Raw genomic sequence first — 14,319 nt, forward strand, 5'->3', positions numbered from 1 at the left:
AAAGCAAAAACAACAACGCTTCTGATAAATGCCACCATGCAATGTCTATCTTGTACAAAAATCTAATGAATTCTAGTTGAAATATTTAAGCCTCTTTGGGAAAGATCTGTCCAGAGAGCTGTTGAGCATCCTTTTCTTGAATTAGAAGATTCAGAGTGAGTTTGAGTGCCCTGCCCTGCAGAGAAGTTGTCCATGGCCCTTTGTTATTGCTGTTTAGTCGCAAAGGGATGTCCAACTCTTTTGCGACCCCACAGACTCTAGCCCTCCAGGCTTCTCTGTCCTTGGGACTTCCCAGGCAAGAATACTGGAGTGGGTGGCCATTTCCTTCTCCAGGGGATCTTCCTGACCCAGGGATCGAACCCGAGTCTCCTGCATTGCAGGCAGATTCTTTACCACTGAGCCACCAGGGAAGGCCCTCGTGGCTCTTGGGGGCAGCCAGAACAGTCACGCTTCTCGTACATCGGCTGGATGGCGGGCACCGAGCCCTGTCCTCCGTGCTCACGGCCAGCGTCACCCCGAAACTGCTCTGTGAGACAGGGGAGCCCGCGGCACATCACAGGTGAGGGAGCAGAGGCTGCAGACAGGGCAGTGACTTGCCGAGAGGCACACGCCAGCAGAGTCAGAGTTTAAGCCCAAGTCTATCAGACTTTCTCAGGCTGTGAATCATGGAGCCTGAAGTCTGGAGGGGAATCCAGAGGTAACTTAATCTGGACCATATATCTTAGAGATGAAAAAATGGGGGTTTCAAAGCTTGTTGTTCCCTGCTGTTCAGTGAGTTGTTTTTACCGCATGTGTGTAAAAGGGCGTGTAAATGCTAACACTTCCAGCCATCACCTGAGACTCCATCAGCCCAGAGCCATATATCATCCTCTTCCAGCACGGAGGCTGTTGGGCTGGTACAGCCACTGGGGCAGGGACACGCAGTGAGGCAGGAAGCGTGACACCGGAGTAGGGCGGCTGGTCCCTCTGGGGCTGTTGGGGTCATTCCACTTCATCCTCCATCCCCTTCCTCCTCCTGTCACTCCTGTCCTGCCGTCCCCCTGCCTCCAGACCAAGGGCAGACCAACATCTGGTGACAGACAATAGCGTATAAGAAGTTGGCCTGAAAGCCAGAGAGCAAAGGGGACTGAGGGCTTAGTACAGAGTCTGCTCATTACTTTTTCATTGGCAACAGACTGTTTGAGTTTGGGTTTTTTTTTTTCCTCCCCCTAATGCACTGCTTCTAGGGTGCTAGGACATTAACTGGCTTTTAAGGTTGACTTAGAACACCATGAATGAATTAGATTTCTTTGGAAAGTATTATTCAAGATAAATTGACTGTTTGTCTTTTCAGTTCGTAATCAAGCGTGTGTTACTGTTTCAAATTCCATGTCTTTGTATATAACCTTGATGTTTGTATTCTTTACAAAGTGTTTTTCTCTATCACCATGTTAAATACTGAGGATAATCCTGAGTTCAAAAGGCTAATACTTTCAGGAACCTCTAACATTTTCATTTTGATGCAGCGTTGAGTGCCGTTTCCGTAAGTGTTTCCGTTCATTCAATTTGTAGCTGCTTTTACAGTTAGTTGTAAACATATTTATAGGCGTTTAACAAATACAGTCGTCTCACAGTTATATAGTGCTTCATACTGATTCTCATGTAAGGCTGTTTTACCTTATAGAAGCCACATTGAAATATTCCCTGGGGAATTGACTCCCCCTTCCCACCCCCACCCACCCCCACTTAAAGCTTAACATCTCCCGCAGCAAATTCAGGAGCCACACTCCTGAAAAATCCAGCATAACCAAGAACACCAAGTTAAACTGTACACCGCCTTCTCCTTATGGTAAGTTCTGGTTCTTGGTTCACTTATGCACGTACTTGGGAAGAAAAGCCCATCAGAGGGGGTAAGAACAGCCTATGCCAGCGTCCCTAAGCCCCTCTGCAGCAAGTCCGCAGCCTTCAGGGCTGGGATGGTGTTCGCAAAGATGGTACAAAAGGACTAGCAGGTGAAACTGCCAGCACCCTGGAATGAACTAACAACGGACACCGTCACTGTGTTCCTCAGTCACACACGTGCAACTGGAGGAGAAAAGCCAGTGTCACTTCAGGATGTCCCTGACGAAGCAGTAAAAATGATTAATTTTATTAAACCTCTGCTGCTGCATGTCTGTTTTTTCTATTCCGTTTGATGAAATGGAAGTGGGTATTAATCATTTCTGCACATCAGAGTGCCTGTGGCTGTCTCAAAGAGAGAAACTGTGACTTTTAGTTGCAAACTGAATGAGCTTTTTTTTTTTTTTTTGAATGAAATACCAACCATTGTTACATGAAATAAGGACTGACGCATAAACTATGGTTATTGAAACTCTCAGATTTTGGAAAACATTTTCTTTACAACTCACAAAGAGAGTCTGACACTTCAAGACAAACAACTGACAGGATGCGTGGCCAAGCCGAATGCAAGGGGGGCACAAGCAGGTCATCTTACACGGGAGGTGGACACACAGAACGGGATGGCTGTTTCTGCATCGTTCACGAGCACCGTCAGTGCTGGGGACCCAGCGGCGGGGCTCCGAGTCCCTCGTGGTCAATGTCTCTTGCTTTGCTCTGCATGCCGCTGGCACGGTGTGAGAACTCTGTATGCAGCTGCTCTGCTTCTGAAACCGCCTGCTTCACGCCAGGGGGCTGAAAACGGGAGGCAGCGCCTTACCTTGATCTCCTCCGTGGAGTTAGGGAACGTCAGTGTGTAGACGCCGCTGGTGGTCAGTCCCGATTTGAATGCCTCCCCGCAGTCTCTGAAGATGATTTGCTCGTCCTTGGCAAGCGAGTATGAAGCTGTTTTTCAAAAAATAGGAAAGCTTTTAAGAGGAGTTTGTGAAAAGATAAAAGCTGATTATTTTGAGATGCACTTATTTGTGATTGTATCACATTTGAATTGTTAACGTGAGATGCTAGTTTCTTAAGCCTTTCTGATAAAGTTCCTCTTTCAGCCTGTTTGGTATTAATTCTCAAAGGTCACTACCAATAATCCACACTTCGTTTTCCTTCCCATCAGCTGTATGTAATGCAAGTACTTTGCAGTCCCCCTTTGCAAACTGTTACTTGTGAAAAAGTCTTTCATCTTGAGACTCAGATAAAGCGATTGCGAAAGAATAAAGAGCGTGCCTAAAAAGGGTGCTGGCTCTGCAGTGGCTGGACCAGTTAGGCCACTCACCAGTTAGGCTCTGGGGGGGATTGTTTTCTTCTTGTGCATCTGAGGCCAACTGTTTAGATAGTAATATTTCTTTAGACCATTGGGTGAAGACTCCTCAGTATTCTTTGGATTTTTAGCAACCATCTCACAGTAGCTTGTCTTAAAGTATAATGAAAGTGTTAATCGCTCAATCGTGTCTGACTCTGCGATCCCATGGACTGTAGTCCGCCATGTGTTAAAGAGGAACCTAAAATTTATTTATCTGTGTCTTTGAAATTCTTCCTTGAAAGTGTAAAACATCTAGGACTATGAAATTCTTTCAAATTTTTTGTTTCAGTCTCAACAGACTTCCCAATCTTTTTTTTTTTTTTTTTTTTTGCCACATTGGAAAAAAAAAAAAATGTTTGTGTGCATCTGTTCTTGCAGGTATGTGTTTATCTTCCTTCTAGAGACTGGCCAGCGCCCCAGGCTCTGGACCAGGTGGGGCGGGCAGGCCGCTCGGGCCAGGGCTCCGTCCACCCGGCCGAGGCGCGCGGGCAAACCAAGCTCGTCCTGCCGCCTGTCTCCTTGCTGCTTGTTTCTGCCAGGATCTGAGCTGTGTGGTTTTCCTCTGCTTTGGCTCATCAAAGATGGCACCTCACACTGTCTCGGTCCTACCAGGCATCAGGTGACTGTCTTTTCCTTTTCTACACGTGTGAAAAAATGCAAATTTTTCAAAATTACAAAGGAGTGTGACTCTCTTTGGAAGGCATGCACTGCAGACCCGCCACGTAGCACAGGTCATGCTTGTTCGTCTGCTTCCTGGTTTAAGTAGAAACCTTGTTTAAACGTCTCTGTTACTGAAGTGGGCATAACTGTATAACTCAAGGGAAACGTGAGAACAAACTTCTTACCGAAATGAAGAAATATCTCTACTTGAGTCACGTGTAAAGTGCATCTGTGTCGAACGAAAACGTTTGGAAGGGCTCTGTGCAACAGGCCATAGTAAGAGCTAGACCCAGTGTTTGAGAAAAAGCAATCTTAAAATACCGCACAGGTTGGGTATCATCTCTCTAGTTAATGACGGAAGATGTATCCCTGCTTCCCTCTAATATGGAAGTTGAAGGATATAAAACAGGAATAAGGAAGGAGAGATGCCGTTACGGGTGTGTGAGAGCAGGACCTTGGCCTTTCTTGGATACCAGTCTTACACAAGCATTGTCTCATTTAACCTTCACAACAACCCTATGGGCCTAGTATTGTTCTTCTCTCCTAAAAAATAAAAAAATATTCACTCTGCTTTAGTAATGGAGAAGGAAATGGCAACCCACTCCAATATTTTTTGCCTGGAGAATCTCCATGGACAGAGGTGTCTGGCGGGCTGCAGTCCATGGGGTCTCAAGGAGTTGCACACGACTGAGCAACTAAGCATGTGGTTTAGTAACACGGCCAGCCCTATACACCTGTGTTAGCAATGGAACTAACTGAAAGACGGCTCTCCGAGCCCAGGAACAAAAGGTTGTTTGAGGTGGTTTACCTCATAATATTTAATTAGTGTAAATATATATTCCTCTTCCCCTCTCTCTCCTTCTTTTTAATTGGTTCCATATTGAGGCCCTATAAAGTATTCATATGAAATATGTAAGAGAAATAGTGGCTTTCTTGGAAAATGAAAGGTTTTTTGTGTTTTTTCAATGAATTTTTGAAGTTTCACCGACTAATGACGAAACAGAGGAAAAACTTATGTGTAAACTTGACTTACGGTTTGATGTTGACATCAGAGTCAGTAAATTATTAACTGTCTCCATCAGATCATGTTGCTGCTTTTGGAGAACTGAATTATTCACCGTGGCAGTCACCAGTTGCTTCTCCAGTTCCTCAATGATGGAATTTTGCCTGGAAACTAACACCTGGAGCTGGTCTTTCTCTTCTTTGATTGACCGAAGTTGAACTATGTGCTTGTCTTCCATGTCTAGGACTTTCTTTTCCAGGAAGCTTGTCAAGGGAAATAATTGTTAGTGAAGGGTTTTCTGATCACCATCAAAGCCATGAGCTTGGTAAACATCTAATCAGTTTCATAATCCTTATACAGTTGTTTATATTTATGGAATTTCTGCTTCTGCAGGGCCCTCTGGTAAGATGTCACAGGAGTTATAAAGTAATCAGATGTTGCCAGAGCCGTGAGGAGGCTCTCAAGCATGCTGAGATCAGACAGAGAACACAGATATGACATAGGCATGAAGAGAAAGTGCCCTGGTGAAAATGTAAGGCTCATGACTAGAAGTTTCCACATGCACTGCCTGTGAGACCATGGATTTTCTCAAGAGGAACGTGGGCATTGAGAAGGTGCCCTCGGTGTTGGGAACTCCTGGGGGTCAGAGCTCCAGGCTGAGAATGTTGCCTCTGCACGTGACCCCCCCCTGGTGTTACTCTATCTGTGGGAAAGTCCACTTACAGTCATGAATCTCTACCTAAAATGAAGGCTTTAGATTAGATGATCTCTGAGACCCCTTCTAGTTCAAATAATCTGTGAGTCTATTATTCCTTTTTGGGGGACAGTAACATTTTCTGAACCTTTAACCTTGGAAACATTACTAAGCTAACTAAGGGCCTAACTACCCATTCCAGGTCTTACCTATAAGCATTAATAATCAGTATTAATACTAATTATTATTAAATTCAGTTGCAGCTCTTAAATTTATCACGGTCCAATTGTCAATTTTTTTCTTTTTCCCAAATCTCTGCCAGTATAATCCAGAGTTCAGTCACATCCTGGCCTAAAGATTGAGTCTCAGAATTACATACAAGCAGGTGCTGAAGAGTGAAGCCCAGCCTCAGGCCATCCCAGACCAGACTAGCTGTGAGCAGGACCACGTATCTCTGTGTGTAAAGCTTAAAAGAGTCTCAGAGATTAGATCTCAGAGCCGTGTCCTGCAAAATGCACATCTGGCCCCTTTACTGGCTTCTGCAGTCAATTTAGTGAGTTGTATTATGCTTTTTTTTTTAATAAAAGGAAATTAAATAAGTGGGATAAGACATGAGGATGAATTCATAGCAAGAATTTTGCACAGAGCAGCAAATGCCGTGGCCAGTGTGGGCAGATGGTGGGCGGGGGAGGGGCGGTGCCGTGGGGACGCCTGTGTCACTGACACTCTGCTCGTGAGCATCTCACTCGGATTCCTGACACAGGATGAGCTGCTCGATCATCGCATAGAAGTTGGACGTTGGTACTGTGTAACTTTATGTTAACGTAGTTCATGGTCTGTTGAGAAATGTGGGGAAATATCAAGGCTGAATCATGTTTCTTTTACGTGTTTTTATTGCCTGTCTTCAGAAGGGGACATCATAAATGACAATGCTTTTCAGTAACAACTGAATCATATATCGGTAATTGTAATTTAATTGAACTGGTGTAAGTAGCCCCTAAATCATTTACTTTTAGAAGGAAAGAAATGATAAGATGAAAAAAGTATAGTAATTTTCAACTTCATCTCATGGTTATTTTCAGGAAGATGTTGATGCTATTAAGTACTTTGACTTCACTGGAAAAGAATTAAGTACTTCATGTTCCACGAAGAAAGCGATCACACTTTGTGAGAACTATTGAAGATAACTTAAAATATGGTCTGTCAAATGTGCAACACGTTCACGAGTTTTTGTAATGATGAAATCTGCAGCTGAAACCTTAGGCTAGTCCACGTCTTAGGCTAGCCTCAAATGTTAAGGAACCTGAAGACAGCATACCAGACTCACTGAACGCTATAAAATCATCAACACGACCTTATTATTTATTTCAAGTTGTTGAGAAAAGAAACACATTATTGCCATTTCATTTTATATTGTGTTAAAAGAGAATATGATTCCTGCAGCTGCTAAAAAGGTTATTCTGCAGGTGTAGATTCGTTATGTATGGTTTTTGTAAGTCCGCTGATAAAAGCTACGTCTTTCAGTATCCTCACTATGGCAGATCGTCAGAAACAGTTCTGTGGCTCCGGTCTGAGTCAGGTGTGTGCGCTTGGTTGCTTTGTCATGTCTGACTCTTAGCAACCCGATGGACAGTACCTGCCAGGCTCCTCTGTCCATGGAGTTTTCCAGACAAGAATACTGGAGTGGGTTGCCATTTCTTTCTCCAGGGGATCTTCTCAACTCAGGAATTGAACCTGAGTCTCTTGCATCTCCTGCATTGCAGGGTGGATTCTTTACCCCTGTGCCACCAGGTTTGAGTTAGATATTTGCAATTCAGGTGTGGAGCTCTGCTGTTGCAAGTGACGTAGGATTTTAGTTTGTTAGAGATGTTTGTTCAGCAGAGTGGTTTTATGGAGAAAATGTTGTGATGTTTGAAAATAACTCATAAATAGGGGCTTCCCTGGTGAATCAGATGGTAAAAATAACTCATACGAAAAGTGGATTGAAATTATTGGAAAAGCACACTACTGGTCAAATGTCAGTTAACCAGGGGAAAACTGTAGGATTAAGGGGGGTAGGGAGGAATGTGAAGGATCATTTAAGCAAGAATTATCAGAAAACACAGCAGCTTCCTGTGTGGTTGGAGTCACTATTTTATACATTGTAAAGCTTTAACATACGAAAGAATTTTATCAAATTATCAAATTATGAATGATTAAAAAATGTAGTGAAAGTTGTTGATTGCATTTCACAGCAGTTCAGGCTGAAAAAAAATTGCATATTGTGTAAGTGAAAGTATTAAGCAGTGTATCTGAATTGAGAATTAGATGCATACTTATCTAGACAAAAGGCAATACCATTTGAAAACTATTTATAAAGTAGTTGTCTGGGTAACATAACTGACACATGTAAGTGATCGTTTTAGCACCATAGCATACTAACACAGGAATTAAGGCGGGAACCACGTCCCGCACCAGAGTGTCCCACTCAGGGGAACACTAAATAAGGCTGTATTACTTTTCATAAGAGAGAAATGTGAAACATTAAAATATTTAGAATAAAAATCTACTTGGTACAGATGAATGGATAGTGGTACATATATACAATGAAATACTATTCAGCGACAAAAAAGAACGGAATTTGAGTCAGTTTTAGTGAGGTGAGTGACCCCAAGCCTGTTAGAGAGTGAAGTAAGTCAGAAAGAGAAAAGTATCATGTATTAATGCTTGCTTATGGAATACCGAGAAAAGATGGTGTCGATGAAGCTATCTGCAGTGAAGGAGTGGAGACTCCGATAGAGAATGGGCGAGTGGGCACAGTGGGGGAGGGGAGAGTGGGGCGGACGGAGAGAGCGGCACCGACGTGTGCGTGCACTGTCGCACGTGAGCTCGGTGGCTGGCGAGAAGCTGCTGTGTGCCATAATACAGGAGCCCGGCCGCGGCCCTGGGACAACGAGAGGGCCGGGCTGGCGGGAGGGGAGGGAGGTGATCCATGAATAACTGTGGCTGATTTGTGGCGCTGAATGGCAGAAACCAGTACAACACTGTAAAACAATTTTCACCCTTAAAAGTTTACCAAAAAAAAAAATCGACTTGCTTTTCAAAACTTTCAGTGGATTTAGTCTGTTACCCACAGGACAGAATTGTTTCAGTTTCGTTCTCAATGAAAGGAAAGAATGGTCGTAAGACAGTAAGTGGGCCATCATTTTTGGCTGTGAATGAAGAATTAGTAGTTGTGTAACAGTGTGTTGTTACATGTCGTAGATGCATGTCCTGATTAGAAACAAGGAGATACACACACCCGGAATGTGAACAGAATTACCCTCCTACGTCCCCACTGAGTAAGCCTATGAAAACAGTCCCCGCTGGTCACCCATAATCTTGGTTTTTGTATGGTTTTTTTTGAGAGCTTATAACATTTTATTTAGATATTAACATAACTGTATTTAATATTAACTTTTGTTTTTACTTTAGCATATGCTTTAAAAATAAACATTGCATCATGAAATGTGCGTTGGTTTACAATAAGGTGTAGTTTTCCTGCTGTAGACCATTTTCCGTTGAAATGAACCAAGTTCTCAGAGGCAAAGAACTTGTTAATTTCAAAATGCCTCAGTAGTAGTTTTCTGTGGATTGATGTAAAATCCTGAGGCAAAATTTGGAGGATTCATGTAAGAGGATCTTTAAGAGGCCCAGAATGGTAAAAAAAAAAAAAAAAAAGTCAAGGACTATTTTAGAAGGTGATACCATTTTGGTGTTTTTCTCCAAACCCTCTCCCTACGTTCCCATCAACTCCTGATCCTTGCACTGTACAGTAGGAAATTCGGCATTTTGAAAGCTGTGCTTATTTATAGTTAATAATCACTTGAAATAGGCTTTCATATCTAGAAAGTATATGATTCTGGATTATACGTCTCTTTATATTTTTATTACCTGTTCTTATCTTGCAGTTTGCTTATTTCACTGGTCTGATCCAAAATCTGTTTTTCCAATTTGTTTGTAGAAAGGGAGTGTTCTAGAAGCTGAAGTTCAAGTCTTGTTGTCTGATTTAATACCTAAATGTAACAAAATAAAATTCCTACTTAGTATTTTTTTAAATTAGATACAAAGTCATCTAAATTATAGGAAAAAATAGATAAAATATTACTTATTTACCCAAGTATCTTATTTTGACATATTTTTCATTTTCAGAAAAGGTTTGTTGTGGTGGAATGCTTAAGTGTGCTAAACATTTTTTTTTCGCCATGTTATTTTGGAAAGGATTTAATAGTTCTGGAGAGTGGTGTCAAATAATATAATGTTCATTTTCTTCTTCTGCCCTGTTTTGTCATTCCACACAGTGGAGTAATCAGGAGCATAAAATGGTCATATTTAATATATCAGAAATGGTTGATGAATGAAAAGAGGCATCTCCTTCGCTCGAGACAGCTGTTGCCCCCATCCCTGCGTCGGTGCAGAGTTGAGAGCCGCCTGCTTCCATTCTGTGAGAGCACAGCTCGCTTTTAGCCTGGCATTTCCTTATTTGTAGTCACTTGTTTAGTCTCCCTCCCTTTCCTTTTCCATGTCTCTTTTTCCTATTTTAAAAGTCATGTCAGCCCTTCAGGAAACGAGAGCATCAGCATGGAGCAGGAGCTGGGTCTCACTCTGCGGGCCTTTCTGACACACACCACGTGCAGTATCGCTGTTCCATTGTGTGCCGACAACTTCAAGAATGAATTCTTTCGCCTTTGGCTGCATTTTAGCAGGAAGAGTGCGGTGACTCATGTCCTCTGTGTCATGGTTACTCAGGATGTGACGTCATGTGTTAAGTGTCAGGCAGAATTGTTGGCCGGAATGAGGGTCCTTGAAAGAAGCATTGTTTGCTTGGGGTCTGTGTCATTCATGAACACCTTGGCATGGCCCCATCACACGGGTTTAGGGACAGCCTGGTCTTCAAAGCTGGATGCCTTCCTGCCATGACGACTCTTCTGTTCATGAGTAAAGACCCCAGCCAGCCCCAAGGTGTGACTGGATACTAACACCTCGAATATAGATAGGGCCTACATCTTCTGTGGGCCCCAACAATGTGCACTGGTTATTGAGAGAAGGAATTGGAAACTCGTCTTTGATTTTGCTCCTAAGGGAGCTCAGTGAGTTCAGCAGGGGAGGGGCGACCGCTGGGTCCTGACTGATCCAGGACCAATGCCATGTTTTCCTATCACTTTTCCGAAGGCCTCCAGCTGCAGGTGGCTCTAAATTACCCAGGTCTCGTGGTTTTCTGTTGTGTCTAAGATCTCAGGCCTCACAGTCTGGTTTAATAGTCTCTCACGCTGACAGGCTCGAAGAATCTTCTAATCAATCAGAACCTTTCATGTTTGAATTTAACCAGCTTCACACAGTCACTGCCCACCAGATACCTGAGTAGGTTGATGCATAATTTGGTCCCTCGATGTCTTTGATTAGGCTCAGCCTCTTATTGTGTTCAGTCAGATAGTAGAGGCCGTTTTCTTTCCAGCCATCTTCCTATTTTCCTGTTTTCCACCTAGTTTTGTAATAGATTTTTTTAAAAAAATCATGTGACTCAACAAAATCTCATTAAATGCTAGTGAGTCTAACTTACAGAGGACGGCCAAGGTTTCCATTATTGCTTTGTATCTGATGCGTTTTTCTTACTCTCACCTGAAACATAAGCAGCGTTGTATTCGGGTCTTCTTGGCTGTGCGTGGCTTTCTCTGGTTGAGACGAGGGGCTCCTCGTCTCCCTGTGTGGACTTCTTCCTGCTGTGGCTTTTCTTGTTTCGGGTGGAGCACAGGCTGCGGGCGTGCGGTCTCCGGTGGCTGCAGCGTGTGGGTATGCGGAGCCTTACCTTCCCCGACCAGGGATTGAACTCGGCCCCCGCATTGGCAGGCAGATTCTTACCCACTGCGCCACCAGGGAGGCCCCAGGACTGTTTTCTGGAGGGCTTGATGGTTCATCAGTTGTATTCTCAGAAGGTGGGCGTGTGATTCAAATATTACTAATCTGTTTGAATAGTTGACCATGGGTATATTTATACATTTACTTCTAGATGTTTGTGTCTTAACTTGTTAGATTTTAATTTACCTTTAAGAATTTTGAGTACCTTGTGATCCATTGTATAAAATGTCTGTATTTACTATTCTGATATTGTGGAGATATTTGATAAGCAAAGAATGTCTTATTCTGTACTCAGCTAAGAATCTTTTGTTCTCCTGCCCCTCCCTTGCTGTCTCTCTGCTTGTCCAGCGGTTCTCGGGGCAGCGATGGGAGAACACCAGCGCCCTTCTCAACATGGGCTGCCTCTATTGGAAGGCTCATGATTTCGCTTCTCCGTTATCGCCTCCTGGCTGATGCTGGGCGTGTCTTGGTTCTTTAGCTTAAGGAGCACATGAATCATAAAATTATACAGGAATAATATGTCATGGGAACCGTTTTCAGTTAAATCTACTTTTTTTTTTTTTTTTTAGCATCGCTTATAACATGGTAGGAAGGTACACCTCATAAGCCTATAAAGAAGTCAGGATTAGAACCCAGCAGGCCGTCTTACCAGTGGTGAATCTTGAACTTGGAGCTTCTCCATAGATCCCCCCACAGCACTGTTTGCCCACCGGGAGTCATTCTATTGGGTCACCTGTGGCGGGCCATCCAGCATGGCTCCAGACGAACTTCATTCTATTGTTTTGCTGTTATTCTTCTAATATTTTCATAGTTCATATTCTTCTTTCCTACCATTAATTGATGGCTCATAGAACCTTAAAGCTCACAGGGAACTGGCCAGCTCTCCAGTTCAGAGTCACCACCTCGGAGGCCTGTGGAAAGCTGGTGCCTCGCTCCGACTCATTCATCGGGTTAGTCATGGAACTCAGGTCTTTGGGCTGAAAGCTAAGCCCTCTCTGAGCCTCAGCTGCTGCTTCTTACTCTTCCCTTTGCTTCCTTCTCTATAAACTCACACCACAAATTGTATAAACTCACACCACAGATTGTTTTGGCAGTTCTATGAGACTTAGGTTTCACCGTAACTCGAGAGATGGGGTTAAGAACAAAATTTCCAGCACTCTGCCTCTGCTCTTCATGCCTCAAGTACACAAAAACGTTAAGGGCTCAGAACTGAAAAGTTCGTCTAGAGTCCAGAAAGCACCAGTAAGACAATGGCGCTCTTATCTTGTAGCAAGTGTGAATAATGTGAAACTGGTCTGAATGTCCTCAGTAGAATAAGCGTAATTTAATGTCAGTATTAAAAATATATATTTCCTGGTTTTAATTTCTATCTAGACACAAATTCTTAACTGCTTATCAAGTCATCCTTTCTTCTGCTTGTTGGAGCTTTCCCTGCTTCTCCCTCGTGTCATTAGGGAACGATTTTGTGCTAGTTTTTGTCAGTCTGGGCCACTCTGGGTTCCCTGTTCCCCTACTTACTTGGGCTTCAACATCTGTTAACTTCCGGGTCTGCTCTGCAGTTTGATTGAGCAGGTTGGTCCCTATTTCTATCATCACAGCGGTCTGGTTCTGCACTGCGTTCTGTTGTATCTCCACCATCTCTTTCTTCATGTTGTCCTGGATGTAATTCTCAAGCTAGAAAAGAGCAAGCATCAGAAACACAGTCATTGGTCAAATGATCAGACATTGTATTCCTAATTCATTTCCCTGCCTTTTAAAACATCTCTTGGAAGACGTGCGCCTTGCTCTGATATGGGGAAATCTTGCTTTTATTTTTTTATCACCAGCAATAAAAAACAGCATGATTTTATATTCACTCAAAATCCAGCAGCTCAGTAACAGCATGTGTGGGAGACAGACTGTTTAGGCAGCCCAAGAAGTCCACCCGGTGGTGAGACCACAGCTCAGAGGCGGGCAGGCGACCTGCCATCGGGCAGGTAGGGCCACGGGATTTCAGTGTGTTGCATTCCTGTGACGCAGAAAATGAAAATTTGGTATAAGGAAGCATCACTTTCTAGCATGTTCTGGACTGTGGTTTCTTGAAATACAGGCTTTAGAAGACACTTAAGCTAGAGCATGAGGAAGGACACACCTTTGGGTTTTCTGGGTAACTCAGGGCCACACTCCATAAAGACCACTCTCCCCACCAACTTCCCTCTTACTGCGTTCATCACACATTAGACCTGTTAAGTTTCTCTGTGGTTTTCCCTGTGGTTTTCCACGGTTTCGTCATTTTCCCGATCAGGCAGACTTAATCATATGCTCGTCTGCTCATCTCGCGGGACTGTCAGGAGGGTTCTCCTGCCTTGAGTTGCTGTGGACTGTGGGTGGGCCAGCTCCTTTTATCATTCGCTTGTGTGCAAGAGCGTCGGGAAGCTCACTCACTGCCATGGCCTAGATGCCTATGTCTTTGGCAGTTAAAATGCACAGTTAAATACAAATGCAGACCAGCCAGGTACATGTGAGGAGTCTGTGCACAACTGTTCCTCCATTTTCTGTGAACTCTAGGTAGGCTGCTCGGCTTTCAGAGAACCACAGAGTCCTCATATATATAATAGGGTTTCGGTTTGGTCAAGAGGAACGTTTCAAGGATTAATTAAGCTATATTTTTAAAGGCATTGTGCCGAAAGGTCTATAGTCTTTCTTAATTTATTCTTGCCTTTTTTATCTCCCTCGCCTTTTAAAAATTGTAACTTTTACAATTTAAATAATGATCTAAAATAACTCATGGATAGAAGTTTGTAATTTCTCCTCCCCCGCCCCTTTCTGCCTGCCTCTCATTCCCCCCCTTCCTCCACTACCCTGGGAATAATGGAATTTTTG

The 14,319-nt window shown here is 43.4% G+C and overlaps 2 protein-coding genes across 11 annotated transcripts in view; one reads left to right on the forward strand and one right to left on the reverse strand.

Moving 5' to 3' along the window:
* Positions 1-14,319, forward strand: part of MCPH1 (microcephalin 1) — a 227,894-nt gene that overhangs the window by 111,052 nt on the left and 102,523 nt on the right. The window lies entirely within an intron of this gene.
* The window catches only part of ANGPT2 (angiopoietin 2), a 58,262-nt gene that overhangs the window by 14,965 nt on the left and 28,978 nt on the right, over positions 1-14,319 (reverse strand). The window contains exons 2-5 of the mRNA XM_004021671.6: positions 12,976-13,131; positions 9,496-9,617; positions 4,920-5,152; positions 2,696-2,820 (exon numbers count right to left, since the gene is read on the reverse strand). Of these exons, the coding sequence (XP_004021720.1) occupies positions 2,696-2,820; positions 4,920-5,152; positions 9,496-9,617; positions 12,976-13,131 (636 nt within the window). The remainder of the gene's footprint in view (positions 1-2,695; positions 2,821-4,919; positions 5,153-9,495; positions 9,618-12,975; positions 13,132-14,319) is intronic.

Source organism: Ovis aries, chromosome 26, assembly GCF_016772045.2.
Source record: "Ovis aries strain OAR_USU_Benz2616 breed Rambouillet chromosome 26, ARS-UI_Ramb_v3.0, whole genome shotgun sequence".
NCBI classification, from domain to species: Eukaryota; Metazoa; Chordata; class Mammalia; order Artiodactyla; family Bovidae; genus Ovis; species Ovis aries.